This window comes from Microplitis mediator, chromosome 10 (genome assembly GCF_029852145.1).
Source record: "Microplitis mediator isolate UGA2020A chromosome 10, iyMicMedi2.1, whole genome shotgun sequence".
Taxonomy (NCBI): domain Eukaryota; kingdom Metazoa; phylum Arthropoda; class Insecta; order Hymenoptera; family Braconidae; genus Microplitis; species Microplitis mediator.
In genome coordinates this window covers 4298860-4314946 of record NC_079978.1, presented here as the reverse complement: position 1 = coordinate 4314946, position 16087 = coordinate 4298860, and the positions used below count along the sequence as shown (strand labels likewise).

Sequence of the window (16087 nt, the reverse complement as noted above, 5' to 3'; positions counted from 1 at the left end):
AGAAATATTTTTCACAACAATTTTTTTTGTATTTCATACAATTCCTTTACATCATAACTACGAATGTAATTTTTTAAAAGCTTTTTTTTTTTTTTTTCAATGAACAAAAACAATACATTGGTACTTTATTACTTTGTTAGTAGAAAGGCTTAAAATACATCATACACATTAATTACTACAGTTACAATTGTCATGACATTTTATACATTCAATTTTAACAGTTTGCTTACTGTCTATTTTCTAGCCAAAAAAATTTAATAAATAAAAAATAAATACAATAATAAAAATAATAATAAATTACCAATAGGGCTTTATAAAAAATAGAGAGCAAACGTTTTTAAAAAACAATCATCGCAATTTCTTTCTTTTTTTTCGTCGCTTAATTATACATGTAATACGCAAAATATTAAATTTTTTAAAATATTTGGTTACAACGTACAATTAACGAGAAAATATTAATAAATATCTTTGGTGACTAATGAAAAAGATTTTGGTATTCTTGCATACAATTTTTTTTTTTATAAAAAATATTTAATTGAATCAAATATTAATAATTCACGACTATTATGATTGTAAAAAAAAAATCAATGCAAGATAAAATCATCAAAGATCAGTACGCATTGCTATACAATATAGTAAATAGCTGATTCTTACTTTCACACATACACACAAAAATTGTTATACTAAGCGAGAAATTTAGATCTAAGTCTAATCTACATCACAATCGAAAAAAAATTATTCTTTATAAATAATTTTACAGCTTATTGAACATTAAATATCCTGACTAACTAAAACACTCCATTATTTTTTTAGATCTATCGACGTTAGATTTTTTTTTTAATTTATAAACACAAGCACAAATAAATATTGATTGATTAAAATAATTATTAACTATCATTAAACTAATCACTTGGTTGCATTATTTAATATATATATATATATATATATATTTATGAAATAGGATAAATAAAATAATAAGAAAAGGATCGACCTTTGGTGTACAGTCAAATTTACCACGTCGACTTTTTGTTTCAATTTGGTAGAATTATTTTAATTATTATATTTTTTTCTCGCATTATCTGCACTGAAACTAAAAGTTTTAATGCCTGTTAAATCAATCGAAATGAGCCAATTTCTGATATGACAATAAAGTTAGCAGACATTTAAAAATTTTTTGATTTTTTTTTAACAAAAAAATAAATATTAAGAAAAACATTTTGAAAAATTGCACATATAATTTATGAAATTTCCGACATGCGCATTTTTTAGAAATAGTTTTTTTTTCATTATTTATCTGTTAAAAAAAATTTTTTTTAGTTTCAAATGTCTGCTAACTTTACTATGATCCTGAAGTTAGCAGTCAATTAGAAATTTTCGGATTTTTTTTTCACCAAATCAGTTACAAAAAAACGAAAACTAAAAATATGCACATGTAGAAAATTAAAAAAACTACAGGTGCAATTTTTTCAAATATTTTTTTTTTTATGGTTTATCGTCTAAAAAAAAATATCCAAAAATTATTAGACGTCTGTTAACTTCAGTATCATAACTTTACTATCACATTTCTGACCTGTGACTAAAAGTCTAGTGAAAAATTAGTTTCCGAATTTATTTCAGCGGATGATCCTGAAGTCAACAGACAATTGAAAATTTTTTGATTTTTTTTTTGCAACAAATCAATTTAAAAAAAACTAAACTAAAAATATGCACATGTAGAAAACTAAAAAAACTGTAAGTGCAATTTTTTGAATTCTTTTTTTTTATAATTTTTCTTTTTAAAAAAATCTAAAAATTATTAGACGTCGGCTAACTTCAGTATCATTTTCAGCGGTTAGAATTTAGATCCAAATTACGACTGACAGGCATTGGAACTTCAAATTTCAATGCAAGTAATTATGAAAAATATGAGTGGCGGGATGAAGGCTTACTTGCGTCTAAAGTCGGCTTGATTCATCTCTCGCTACCCAATATAATATTTTGTTCATGTATGACAAGTAGAGCAAATTAAAAGTAAAAAAAAAAATTTATTTAATTGCGTCAATATCCATTTTCTCAGTCTTATGAAACCCTACACTATAAGATCATTATTTTATTTTTATTTTAAATTTTCGTTTGTTGTAAATACTCAATATCAATAATTATGTATAAAGGCACAAAATTGACAGTTGTACTGACCAATTGTAAAGGCATTCAAAAAAAGGCACTGTTACAAAACTTTGTTTTTTAATTAAAACCTTACTGATTAATTAATTAAATATTCAATATTTTATGGAAGATAAATTTACAAATAAAAAAATTAATTTTCATTGTGCATAAAAATGATTATTACTTTGGTAATGACTAGTTTTTATAATTATTAACATAAATATGTGTTATATATATATATATTGTCAAATTATAATTATTATGACTTGTGATGGACTTAACGGAGCGCTTTTTTAGTTATCGAAATTATAATTAAAAAATAATTATATGGAAAAAAAATACTAAAAATTATTATGGCGTACTCGAGATTCCAGACTAAAAAATTTAAACAAATTACAGATTTTATATAACAGCCTGACGATTAAATCTATTCCCTTCTTATTATCTTAATCCACATTCTTATATAAAATTAATATTAATATTAATAATAATAATAATCACATATCAAATGATTAAAAACATCAAAGAAGCTCACGGATAAAATTAAAATTGTATACGGTAATTACTTGGTCGCGGTATAGATCTAGCTTTAGTAGGTGGTAACGAAGATGTGGATGCTTCGCTACTGGCAGTCCCACCAGAGTCACGTCCACCGCTTTTGCTGCTGACCATACTGCCAGTACTCAATCCACGTGCTGATAAACCGCCAGTTTGTTTTCTCAGTGTAGCTTTGGCATCACCGTCACTCAATCTTCCATAGTCACCCACGATGCGTCTTGAAGGGGGTGGTATCAACGAACGTCCTTGAGTCTCACGATGTTTGACATCCCCACCACCACTCCCACCACCACCAAGTATCGTCTTCTTTCTGTCAACATCACCCAGTCGTTCGTATTCACCACTGGACGGTTTCTTCAAAGTGTTTGGCACAAAAGCATCAGCAACTGATTTTTTGCGTCTAAATCCTTTGCTGCTGTCAAATCTTCCATACTCTAGAGTACAATTTCCCGAGTCACGTGCCGTTTTTATGGTGTCGATGACACTGGGTCCAGGATCGGATTTTTTTCGTGTCTCAGTATCACTCAATCGACAGTAACGTGAATTTCCACTTGATTTCAAAGCACGTGGTGGACGTGGCAATGAACTTGGTGGCAGACTGCCGGCTCTACGAGGCTCGCCTTCCTGCATACGCTGTCTCTGTGAACTTCTGCCCTGCTTCTCTAGTAACATCATATCCTCAGGTTTACCGTCAGACAAACGTGACGATACAGCGACAACATTGTTAGGTTGTTTGTTGTATCTCGCAGATGTTGAGCTAGTAAATTCAATCAATCCTCCTCCTCCTCCTCCAACTCCTACTCCTACTCCTACTCCTCCACCAGCACCACCACCAACACCACCACCACTACCGACACCAACACCAACACCAGCAACAGTTGGTTCACCCCCAGAGTCGTCCAACAGACGGCTCTTACTTGAAGCGGTACTGGAACTACCAGTGCTATGATCTACGCCTGCCAATAGTGGTTTGGATATTTTTCCTTTTCGCGACGCAGTGCCTGGATTAGAGAATCCTGGAAAACAGCAAAGTGCCCGCTGAAAAAGAGAGAAAAATACCTACGTTGGAAAAGGAAACCAGGATTTGTGTGTTTGGATTTTTTTTGTAATTGGGTTAGTGCTCGCCACAATAGCTCATGCGCACTCTGATAATTAGGATAGGATTTTTCTCTTCTTTTTTTTTACAGAGGAATTAGTTGGGATCAAACTTCAAATCAAAATAAAAAAATATAAAAGAAAACTTATTAATCACGTAAAATCAGGTATAATCTCTCTACACTTATTATATATAATAATTAATTATATTTATAATAATAAATAATAATTGATAACATGACAATAATTATTTTTATGTAAAATAAATGAATTAAGCAAATGAAGTAAAAAAAATTTAACTGTTTAGACGATTATTAAAAATTAATGGTTTTATTTTAAACTCAATTTTTAATTATTTTTAATTATTATCAGACTTTAAAAAGTTAATTTTTATTGACAAACTTTTGATAATTAATCAAATCACCTTTATCAAAGTCACTAATTACATTAGTTTATTTTTACCTAATTACCGACATTATTTATTATAGATTAATAGATTTCATCTAGTTAATTAAACCTTTAAAAACAATCAATGGGTATTGTGGATTTCACTTAGATATTAAATCTTTAAAGTAATCCTTTTGCTGACTAATAAATTTTAAAAATAATAACAAACACAAATTACTTATTATAATTTATTAATAATTTATAAAAAGAGATTAATAAATAGTTTATACATTAAATAAAAATTTTTAAAATTGAATCTCCACAATACGATTTATTTTTTTTTTTAAATAATTATTTTGTTTTTTATTCAAGTATTAAAGCTATAATTTTTTTTTCGGTTGTTAATTAGTAATATATTGTGTGGCGAAAGATGAAAACGATTTCAAACGAGAGTGAGGTCGACTGACATCGCACCGTTTCAAATCGTGTTTTTTCCCGCCACACACTATATTTTTCATTATTACCTGCATTGAAATTTAGAATTTAAATATCTGGCGCACGATTTTTTACTCAATTTCATTTAGGGGTTGATTAGAAAATACGTTTGCACTTATGGAGGGGGAGGGGGTGTCGCTTACTGTGACAAGATATGACAAGGAGAGTCGGGGATCTAAGGAAACATGACGTTCGCAATGCATCAAACAATTTGGAAATTTTTTTCTCAGTTTTTTGAAATTTTATTTTTTTGTTACGATAAAAAGTCATTCGTTTCATATTTTTAGATATATGGGGGGGCGGTCGATTATTTGCGACGTAATATTGATGGGGGGAGAGGGGATCTAAAGAGGTAAAATTTTGCGTGATGTATTTTATAAACGGCCTCTTATTTCATTTTGAGTTTTAATTTAATTTAGCGAAAAAGATTTGAAACCTTAAGCGAAATTTTTTTTGCGTTTTGTGAAGTCTCATTAGAAGGCAAATTATTTTATACTTAAAACAATTCTATTTCGCCTCCGGATATGATTGTTTTTAAATTTTCATGTACTAAGGGAGTGCAACAAAAATAGTTCCGTTAATTTCTCAGAGTATAAAAAAAAGGATCGGTGACGTTTCACTTTAAGGGCGTGTTCAGAAATACACTCTGGAGGTGAAAAATTAGCTATCCAGGTGTGATTAGTGACTTTGTAATGTTAAATCGCACCTCTGGTTCGACTAGAGGATATTTCTGAACGCAGGAGTTGAATATTTCTCTTCCAGAGTGTGTTTCTGAACATGCCCTAAAGATACTCCCGACTTTATAAAAAAATTAAATTAATTTAAAATGTCATAACAGGAGTTACCAGATATTTTCGTCTGAGTTTTTTTCGGTAACAAAATCTCTAAATACAAAATACAGACCGCACATTGATGCATTACTGTCTGATCTAGCGAAGTGCGCTTAAATTGTTTGACAATATTCGTTTGTTTAAGAGAATAACTCGGCCAAAGTTTCCATTTACTGCACAAGTGCAACAAAGATAGTACCATTCGTGGACTTGAGTGTAATAGAGAGAGAGGTACGAACCCCTGATAAGTCATAAATGTTTTTATATTATGTCAAGAGAAAAACGTTATTCCATGATTATGCAAGTATCAAAATCAATGAGTTTGTTAGATAGATGACAACTTATTTTGTATTAAGTTTTCTTGACAATAAATTTCTTTTAATCTTCAGAATAAAGGACTCGACAAACAATTAAAATAAAAACATGAAATAAATTTGGTAGTGATACGCTCAATGAGCTTGAAATTTTTTCTCAACTGACTAAACAAGTATTAAAACTCGTAGTTTAAATGCAGGTAATATGAAAACAGTATTTTAGTTTCTATTATGCTCAACGTTTTTTTTTTTTAATTAATTTTACAATCGCCTTGTAAATTTACGTTAAATAAATAATTAAATTAATATATGTATATGTATATTTATATATAAATATATATAGTTTTTTTTTAAGTTAACAACTAAACTAGTTCTGTTTTAATTTACTTTTAAAGCAGCGAAAGAATTACCTTAAATGTTATGCAGTTTTTATTTTAAGTTGCGTAATAAAACAAGCATACCGAGAGTAATTAAACATTGCCAAGTATTTTGTTTTGTTAAAAATAAAATAACTAAAAATATAAATAATAATAATAATAATTTAATTAAATTATACATGACAATGTTTAATATTCTCAATTTTATAAAGTAAAAAAAAAGTAAAAAAATTAAACTAAAATCACTCCACACAAATGCTAGTACGGTACCTTGTAAAATTGACCTTATTTTAAAATATTTTTTTCATAATCTGAAAAATCTAATAACCGTTGCCAAAGAAAAACAAAAAACAAATAAAAAATATACGCGATTAAGAATAAATTATAAAAATCAAACAATTAATTCCCGCTTTTATAATATTATAACATTAACAATAATAATAGTAATAATAATACGTATTATCAATTAAAAATAAATGAATTTAAGCATAAAAATGAAGAACAAAAAATAAAAAAAAAACTTCTCAATAAAAATGAATCAAGACGCAGAAGAAAAATAAAAATATGTATTTTTAAAATAATAGTATAGTAATAAAAATAATAATAATAATAGTATATATATATATAAATGTATATTGTAACAAATTGAACACACAACTACACTGTGGAGATTCTGCCTACCTTACTGAGTAGCTGGGAATCAAGTTCTTTGAGCTGATCATCAAGGCTCTTGTTTGTTTGTTCAAAACTACCTTGCTTACGATACTTGTAGCTGTCAGTAACGCCGTAGGATGTTCCAGTACTGCCGTAGCCACTGGTCCCACCCAGCACACTGCTCACTGATGACATACGTGAAACTACGATGAGACAATGCAGATGCATCGATTGCTTTCGTGACATTAGAACAATACCTACCTAATTCAGGAGTGCCTGTTAGTCCAGTGTGATCCGCAGACGTGCTTGAATGAGAGGAATGTACTGCTGGATAACTGCCCATTCCACTGCTGCTGCTACTGTCTTTGTCGTATGTATGCTTCTGGAGGACACGTATCATTGCATCGCGCTCAGCTAGCTTTGACTCTAGATCTTTCATTCTGAACAATTTTATTATTAATTCATTATTTCATTTTTTAATTAAATAGTTGTCAGTTTGAAAATTTAAATGATGATTACCGAGATTCAAGGTCAGCTAATTTTTTCTGAGCGGCATGAACTTCATCCATGTGACGCATTTTTTCAGATCTCGCTTCAGCGATCATTTTTTCAGCGTCTTGACTTGTCTTCTCCAAAGCTGCTATTTTAGCATCCCTATTAAATAAATTATTATTAATACAAGTAATGTTTGCATAAATTTAATTTATTAAAATAAAATTACTTGGGAAGACTTGCTGCGTCAATGGCTGCTTGACGTAACGCACTTTCCTCCAAATATCGTTGCTCCCATTTAGCAACGTCACCTTCAAGCGACATTATTTTTTCATCTCGCTCGCGTAGTCGTCTCTTTAATTCAGTTATTGTCTCTCCGTTCGATGAATGCTCGTGGCCATTAACTCCATTACCACCTTCACGTAATTCGCGTTCAAGTTGACCGCGTAAATGTCGCTCAGTCTCTTCACGTCTGTCACTTGAAGCTTGTAATGACGATAATGCGCGTTGTAGCTGACCCACACGCTCTACATAAATTTGTTTTTTACGGCACTAAAAAAAAATAATAAAAAAAAGATACAGAATCACAAATAATAAATGAACTAATGATTAATTTATTAGCGATCCGTACTTCTTCTTCTAAGCGCACAACATTCCCTTGGGCGTTTGTTAATGCGGTATCTAAAATGTCAATATGCGTTCGTTGCTCTTGCAAAGTTGCCCGCTGTGCTGCTAATTCTATTTCCTGTCTCTCCTTGGAGGCCGCTAACTCTTTATCTACAAAAAATAAAATTAATTAAAAAAAAATGAGAATTTATAACCAAGTAAATAAAATTTTACTTTGAGTAATAAGTTGTCCAATCAATAGTTCTCTCTGCGTCAATTCTTTACGCATGGACTCAACGATCGGTGGATTATCAGATCGTGAAGACATTAAATCAATTTGATCTCTTAAAGCACGATTTAATTCAGTCAACCGACGACAGTCGTTTTGAAGCCTGAGACGAGCCGCACGTTCAAGTTTTTCACGTCGCTCACATGATGCAGCCAACTCTTCGTGTGCACGATGAACTTTTGATATTTCTTGCTCTAATTTTTGTGATTTAGCAACTTGACTGTAACATCGCTCTAGTTGAAGCTTCAGGGCACTGTTCTCTTGAATAATTATTTGGACCATTTCAGATGGGGGCCAAATTTCACCAGTTGCTATCTCAACTTCCTCTCTGCCTTTCGTTTGAGGCCTTTTAATTCAAAAATAAGTTTATTAATTTCAGTTTAATTATTCAATAAATAAAATAAATTACCGTGGAGATGTCGCAGGTGAATCATAGCCATCGAAATCTAGTTTGTCAATTCGTGATAAATCCGGTTGTGATCTTGACAATGTTAATTTTTCCGTAGGTCCTAGTAATCTGTGTTTACTTTTCGCAGGCATCAGTATCGACGTATAAGACGACTGGGAACGATCATTGAACTCATTATTTATTTGTTTAGCTCTATCGACATCGCGCATTCTTATTTCTAAATTATTTCCACCACTCTGTAGCTTAGAGTACGGCTTAACTTCTTTCGCAAGATGTTTCAAAACCTATTTACCATAAAAATAAATTAATAAATATATATAATTACCACACATTAGAATTATTTTTATCAACTATAAAACTATGAATAAAAATATTAACAAAATACCTGAGACTGATTAAGATAATCATCAGGAATATCGTTAATTTCTTGACATCCATTGTTCGGCTGGTCGTAAAAACGTTCGTCATGCGGTAAACTCGTTAAGGATTGCATTGTCGGACTATTTGAGTGACCTTTGCCACCACCTCCCCCTTCACTATACAAATAACCCACATCGCCGGCATGCTCGCGAACGATACTAGACAAACGTCCAGATGGTGACCAGCCATTTTCATCATTAGCATTATGAATAATAAGTGTATTGTATGAGCTGGTTGATATATCGAGACTACTACGATTAGATCCCACGCTCGTTCGATTACTCAAATTGTCCTTCAAACTGTTACGATTCGATCCATTGATACTGTCTTTAAGACTATTTCTATTTGACCCATTTAAACTCTCCTTCAAACTGTTTCTGTTTGATCCATTTAAACTATCCTTCAAGCTATTACGATTTATCAAGTTACCCTACATTAGAAAAATATTAATATTCATTATTTATTCATTCATCCGTGCAATTAAACTGTCTTGTAAAAAAATATTCATTAATCTACAATTTTATTTTTAAATTCAAATTAATAATTCATGAAAATAAAATCTTGGGTACCGATCGTTTGAAAAATTTAAATAAAATATATAAGTACACTGTAAAAAATTTGCGGAGTGACTGCTTATTTATTTATTCACCTCGGAGTGAAATTTACTCCAAAGGGGAGTTTATTTTAATATTAAAATTTCAAATCGAAGTTAAATAAAATCCAGATCACTCCGAACTCCGGTTAAAAAACTAACTCCCGATTTACTCCGGATGTCGATTGATTTTTTTTTTAAACTCCGGAACTCCGATTGAATTTCCATTTAAATAAAATCCGTCATCACTCCAAATTCACTGGATTTTTTACAGTTTATTGAGTAAATTTATAAAAAATATATAGAAACATTAAAATTAATCTCTTTATTATTTGCCAATGGAAGTCTAAATTATTGTTTTATATATTTTGTAAAAATATAAAACTATGATATATATAAAATTATTGTTGTCATGGTTTATATTTACTTGAATATTTGGTATATTTTCTTTATGGCTGGAAGATCTTGATGGACTTTGCTGTTGTTGATTTTCCTGGCCTTGAGGTTCTTGTCTAGCAGTATGTCTTATAACGTATCTCTCCTCATTGCTTAAATTTTCATTGGATGTTGATACGTCGGTATCACTTCCGCTCAAACTTTGTGGTAATGCTCCTAAAAAAAATAAAATATAAACATCACTGAATAATAAATAAAAATAAAACTAAAAATTACCTTGAGTCGACAACTGCTTACGCTGTATATTGCTGCTGTTATTAGTAAACGGCAGGAATCTACCAGTTTGTTGAATAGAACTCATTTTATACGTTCATTTGTGTGTATATTTGTTTTTTATCTTTAAATTAATCTGTACAAATATAAAAAAATTAATTAATAAATACTTTGAATAATTTAATCCTTATGACGAAACAAAAAGTTAAATAATAATGATAGCGGACATTTTAAATAAATAAAATTCAAAAAATTAAAATTTTAAATAAAAAAAAAGTCGTGGCCATGATGAGCCAGATGAATGACAGAGGTGTCAACACTATGGAATTTATATAATCTCATATTACAATCAATTTAATTCATCATTTCCAAATACCTAACAAATGAATCACACGATTGATAAAATTATATATATATGTACATATATGTGTATATGTGTGTATATATATGTAATTTAATTATCAACAATAAAATTAATCGATCAATCAATTAATTATTACGTAGCATAGTAATAGTAACAATAATAATAATAATAATAATAATAATAATAATAATAATAATGGAGGAATTATTTTTAAAACACTTAACATATAAAGTCAGAAAGTTACACAAACAAACAAAAGGACGGATTCGCCACAAATTTTTCATCTTGTACTTTATTTTTATTATCATTTTTTTTTTAAACCATCATAAATAAATTTAACTTTACGTCTTATAGTGTAAGTTAGCTGATAGATCAGTTAGTTATTAATTAGTGTAAGAACTTACTCTGGAGAAGGATATTCTTAATGAAAAAAAAAGGCTTTAAACAATAAATAAATTTAAATAAAAAAAAATAAGTTACAATATACACTTAACACAGAAACGTCCGTCTCAGTCTCTTACATTACATTAGTCCATAGCAGTTGGAGGAGAAAAATAAAAATTACTAACTTTGCACATTCCTCGTAAGAGTGCGACACATGTTAAAAAAGGGGCCACAACTCTCTTACAATTTTCACATGATCACTATCTTTTTTTTTTATTTTTTTATTTTTTTTTTCATTCTGTTTCACAAGATAAGTGTCTAAAGTGTCTATACATTTGTACGTCTTGTCATATAAATTCGGATGAATAATATATACATATATGTGTGTATATATACGTATATATACATATCTACATGTGTGTATTTATAAAATATTTAAATATATTAAATATAGAAATTTATTTTAAAAAAACTTTCTGTCAAAATTACGATTCTTTACCATTCAAATTTTGATAAATAATAAAATATATATATATATATATATATGATGTCGAATTTTTATGTTCAAAAAAATCTTCCAGATTGAAAATTTTTGAATTTGGCTGACGTTTAATAATTTTTGAATTTTTTTAAAAACGATAAATTATAAAAAAAAAAATGTTTTTAAAAATTGCGCCCATAATTTTTTGAATTTACTACAAGTGCATTTTTTAAGATTTTTTTTTTTTCAATTAATTAGTCGAAAAAAAATTTTTCCAATCATTGTCTGCTAACTTCAGGATCTTAATTTTAAGACATTTAAGGAAAAATATAAAAACTAATTAACTGTTGAATTAAAAATAATTAAACAATTGTGTAATTGTTAATAATAACAATAATTGTTTTAAAAGAATATTTAACAGTTGTTACGTTTAATTAGACGAGTATTTAATAGAGATAAGATAGAATACAAAAAAATTACATAATTGGAGTTATAAAAAAAAAAAAAACATAAGGATAAGATTAAGAAAGAAAACGGAGAAAGATATTTTTGGATTTATTATTATTGATATTATTGTTATTATTATGAATAATTTACTTATTCGTGGTTATCGTGTTATTTTATTACGCTCATGTTGTGGTTATATTTGTAAAGATAAAAACAAATTATGTAAAATATTTCATATTGAGGGAGTCAATCAGTTCACTAAAAGTATAAGTTTATTCTTATGATAAATATATACACATACTTTTTTATTTATCCATGAACTATCAGTTTTCGCAATAGGATGTATGAGTTTTATATATATATTTTTTTTTTTAGGCAAAGTGGGATTGGTAAATAGTGTTAATTATTCGACGACGTCCGACAATATGCGAGGTCAGGGTGATGAAAAGAATGTAATTGGTTATGAAGAACTTATAAAAGATCAGAAAGATGATAAGGTTTTGATAATTGATGTTAGAGAGCAAAAAGAGATTGACGAAACTGGAAAGTTACCTGGAAGTATTCATATACCTAGTAAATATATGTTTTTATTTATGACGAAATCAGGAATCAATCGACTATTTTTTTATTTTTAAAAAAAGAAATACAATATTCCTAAAAAAATATGAGTGTGCGTGAAGCAGACATCAACCAAATTTAAAATTATTAATAAATGGAGTAAGTAGTTAATAAAATAAAATTTTTAAAAAATGCAGTTATTAACTTCAAAATTTTTTAAATGCGCATTTTTTAAAAATTTTATTTTATTGACTACTTACTCTATTTATTAATAATTTTAAATTTGTCTGATGTCTGCTACATTCACACATAAAAAATTATGTACAAAGTATTTTTTTATACTAATCCTTAAAGGCATTCTGAGACAGTGCCCCCACTTTTTAAAAATATTCATTGAGCTTGAAGTGTCATAACAGTATTCAAATTTTAGTAATTAATTTAAAAAAAAATTAAAACATTAATTGAAAAAAGGACAACGCAGTTACAATTTCGCCGAGATATAGAATTTAAAATGTAAATGTAAATAAATTTGACATTCAAAATTATGTTGACATGAAGATTTTACTGAAATTTATTTTCCAAATTTCGTTTGACTCCTAATTGATATCAACTGGAAATGATTTTTTTTAAAATCTGTATCTCAGCAAAATCATAAACTGCGTTGACCTTTTTTCTATTAATGCTTCAATTATCTTTTAATTAATTATCAAAATTTGAATAGTCATTACAATTGAGTCATTGAATATTTTAAAAAAGTGAGGGAGGGGCGCACCGTCTGAGAATGGCCTTAAATACTTTTGTTTATCTATTTTTTAAAACTAAAAAATTGTCGGACGTATATTTTCATCATCGTTTTTATTTTTAAAAATAAATGACTGATTTAATGTTAATTATTTTTAGTGGGTAATGTATTCAACGCGTTGAACTTAACAGATGAAGAATTTAAAAACCAATATCATAAACCAAAGCCTGATAAAGATACCAAAATAGTATTGAGTTGTAGATCTGGAGTAAGAAGTGCTAATGTTCAACGAGAATTACTGAAACTTGGATATGAAAAGTAAATTACTCAATGATATATAATATAATATAAATTATAATTTATTTTAAATATAAACTTCTTCAATGCAATTTATAATTTTTACAGTGCGTATAATTACATCGGAGGTTGGTCTGAATGGGAAAGTAAACAAAAGCCATAAATTCTAAATATAAATAATTACAATATTTAATGAAGTTAATTACTTAACATAAAATCTATAATTAACGAGTAATTATATACATGAGCATAATGTTTAATTAATCTAATAAATTAAAAAGATTTTTTATATACATAATACACAGTTATTTATTTTGTTCCTGAGCCAGCTTCTGGCTGACCATTTCTCTGAATTGTCCTAGGATTAAATTCTCACGTTTCTGACGTTCCTCTTTACTGAACATCGCCAGCGCACGTTTTTCATCTGCTGAATAGATCTGGTTTTCTTTTCGTATTCGGACAGCTTCCATTCGTCGATGTCTAAAAATTAAATTAATTATAAATAAATAATTCAAGTTTTCTTCTCCAGATCTGCATCTGAAAGTTTAAATTTTTGCCTCTGCGGGAAAAATCGCGCATGTGCTAATTTTTATAATTTATTTCCTGATAAGAGAAAAGAACGACTTTCTTTCCATTTTCCTTTAAGCAGGGCAGGAATTTAAACTCTTGGCGCAGGTATGGTGAAATTTTTCTCTATTTTAAAAATATTGATCACTTGTGAAAATTAAAAAAAAATTTCTCTTATCTGTATCAGCTTTTTGCGGAATTAACTATAATTAATAATGTAATTATTATATACCTGCTACCACTCATAACGTATCCAACAGATTCATAAGAAGCGATTTCATCAGATGTAAGACCTATTTCACCACGACGTGGAATACGTTTGCCCTCAGCAATATAAGCAGCCATTGCAGCACCTTCACCAGGCAGCAATGCCTTACCAAAGTCTTTGGCAGACAAAGTCACATGCTGTTTTTGTATCGGTCCAACGACACTCTCGTCACCGCTGTCATCAGAACTGGAGCCTCGTCTCTTTTTACTTTTAGGCTGCTCACTACCTTTTTCTACCCACTGCACTTTACCATTCTCTTCACCAGACGATCCTGAACTACTTGAACTGCTCTCTGAATATTTACGTTTTCTTTTTTTGCTCTTCTTTTTTTCCTTTTTCGCTTTTTTTTCTTTTTTTAATTTTTTACTTTTCTGTAACAAAAATTATTATTTTATTAATTACTTACTCTATTCATTTATAATTTTAAATTTGTCTGACGGCTGCTACATTCACACTCGTATATTAAAAATACGTACTTTCTTTTTATCTTTTTTATGTTTCTTACGTCGCTCAGGTGAATGATCATGTTTTTTGACAGCTATCTCATCTTCATCATCAGAACTATAAACACAAAAAATTTATCTAATAAACAAAAGTAAACGTCTGATAAAAATTATTTTTAGGTTAGGAAAGTTGTCAAGTATATTTTATACAAATTAACGCCTGTGTAAATATAATTAAAATTTATATAAATTATTGATGATGAAAAAACTAAACTTACTCTTCTATTCTTGTTGGTGATTTACCCCAAACACGACTTACACCAACTAAACCAATTTCTTCGCGTTCTCGTCTACGTGCATCCATTTTAAACTCTAAATAAATACATACATATATATATACATATACTCATACCATATGTAAAGTGTTTATTTTTAATATTAGTTCTCATTATCGCCACGTTATTACACGACGGGGGCGCCAGAGCCATTGTCCAAAAGACATTCGTTCGATGCGAAATCTCCGAGATGCGACAAGCTGTCGAGTAGACAATCTCGTCGAAAAGAAATATCTATGACTAAACCAAAAGTTTAAAACTTCAAATCTGTAACAGTATAAATTTACGAAACAGAAAATTATCGAAAGAAAATTGTAAAATATAAATCACATCGAAATATGATTTATATAAAATAATTAGTAATAAAATAATAAATACTTGAATTGAAATAAATGAAAACAATCATTGTCATCGAAACATAGAGTATCTATAAAGTTCTATTATCTACAGATCGATTAAGTTCTACATTACCAACTTCCTTGGACAGTCAATAACACCAAAAACTATAATACCGACGACAGTTAATTGTACTCTTTATTGTTAGCAAAAAACAAAATCTGTTTTGAAAACAGATTGGTGTAATTAAAAAAGAACTAATTAATTAAATTTGTAAGTTAATTGTGTAAGTTTATTTTAAATTAATAATTTAAAGATTAACCCTGGTACACTGTAAATAAATTTTTTTTTTGTTTTTTTTTTTTTAGTTGCGATTTCATGTGTTTTAAAATAATATCATATATCTAACTAATTGATTTGTTTAAATAATGAAAAAATTTAATTAGATTTATAGAGAAGATAATTTTTATTATAACAATTTCTATCGCATAAGAAATGATCAATACCAAATTCTGTAGATATTTTTTTTTCTC

The 16087-nt window shown here is 28.7% G+C and overlaps 3 protein-coding genes across 5 annotated transcripts; 1 reads left to right on the top strand and 2 right to left on the bottom strand.

Moving 5' to 3' along the window:
• Window position 1: 1 nt before the first annotated feature.
• On the bottom strand, window positions 2-11232 carry LOC130676475 (angiomotin-like protein 1). Of its 2 annotated transcripts, none has more exons than XM_057482730.1 (12): window positions 11101-11232; window positions 10336-10468; window positions 10091-10275; window positions 9037-9501; window positions 8652-8935; window positions 8188-8588; window positions 7979-8124; window positions 7577-7899; window positions 7375-7509; window positions 7117-7295; window positions 6883-7058; window positions 2-3741 (listed from the first exon to the last, which is right to left on the bottom strand). In XM_057482730.1, the coding sequence occupies exons 2-12, from the start codon at window positions 10418-10420 to the stop codon at window positions 2689-2691; spliced, it is 3432 nt and encodes a 1143-aa protein (XP_057338713.1). In that variant the 5' UTR covers window positions 10421-10468; window positions 11101-11232; the 3' UTR covers window positions 2-2688. The 2 variants fall into 2 exon arrangements, with proteins under 2 accessions (XP_057338713.1, XP_057338714.1); XM_057482731.1 differs by having other exon boundaries at window positions 6883-7040.
• Window positions 11233-11328: 96 nt separating this feature from the next.
• On the top strand, window positions 11329-13855 carry LOC130676477 (rhodanese domain-containing protein CG4456-like). Of its 2 annotated transcripts, none has more exons than XM_057482734.1 (4): window positions 11329-11496; window positions 12384-12581; window positions 13467-13626; window positions 13714-13855. In XM_057482734.1, the coding sequence occupies exons 1-4, from the start codon at window positions 11442-11444 to the stop codon at window positions 13766-13768; spliced, it is 468 nt and encodes a 155-aa protein (XP_057338717.1). In that variant the 5' UTR covers window positions 11329-11441; the 3' UTR covers window positions 13769-13855. The 2 variants fall into 2 exon arrangements, with proteins under 2 accessions (XP_057338717.1, XP_057338716.1); XM_057482733.1 differs by lacking the exon at window positions 11329-11496 and adding an exon at window positions 11912-12272.
• Window positions 13856-13910: 55 nt separating this feature from the next.
• LOC130676476 (NKAP family protein CG6066) lies at window positions 13911-15312 on the bottom strand. The gene is made up of 4 exons (XM_057482732.1): window positions 15162-15312; window positions 14917-15001; window positions 14405-14811; window positions 13911-14085 (listed from the first exon to the last, which is right to left on the bottom strand). The coding sequence occupies exons 1-4, from the start codon at window positions 15245-15247 to the stop codon at window positions 13911-13913; spliced, it is 753 nt and encodes a 250-aa protein (XP_057338715.1). The 5' UTR covers window positions 15248-15312.
• Window positions 15313-16087: the final 775 nt, after the last annotated feature.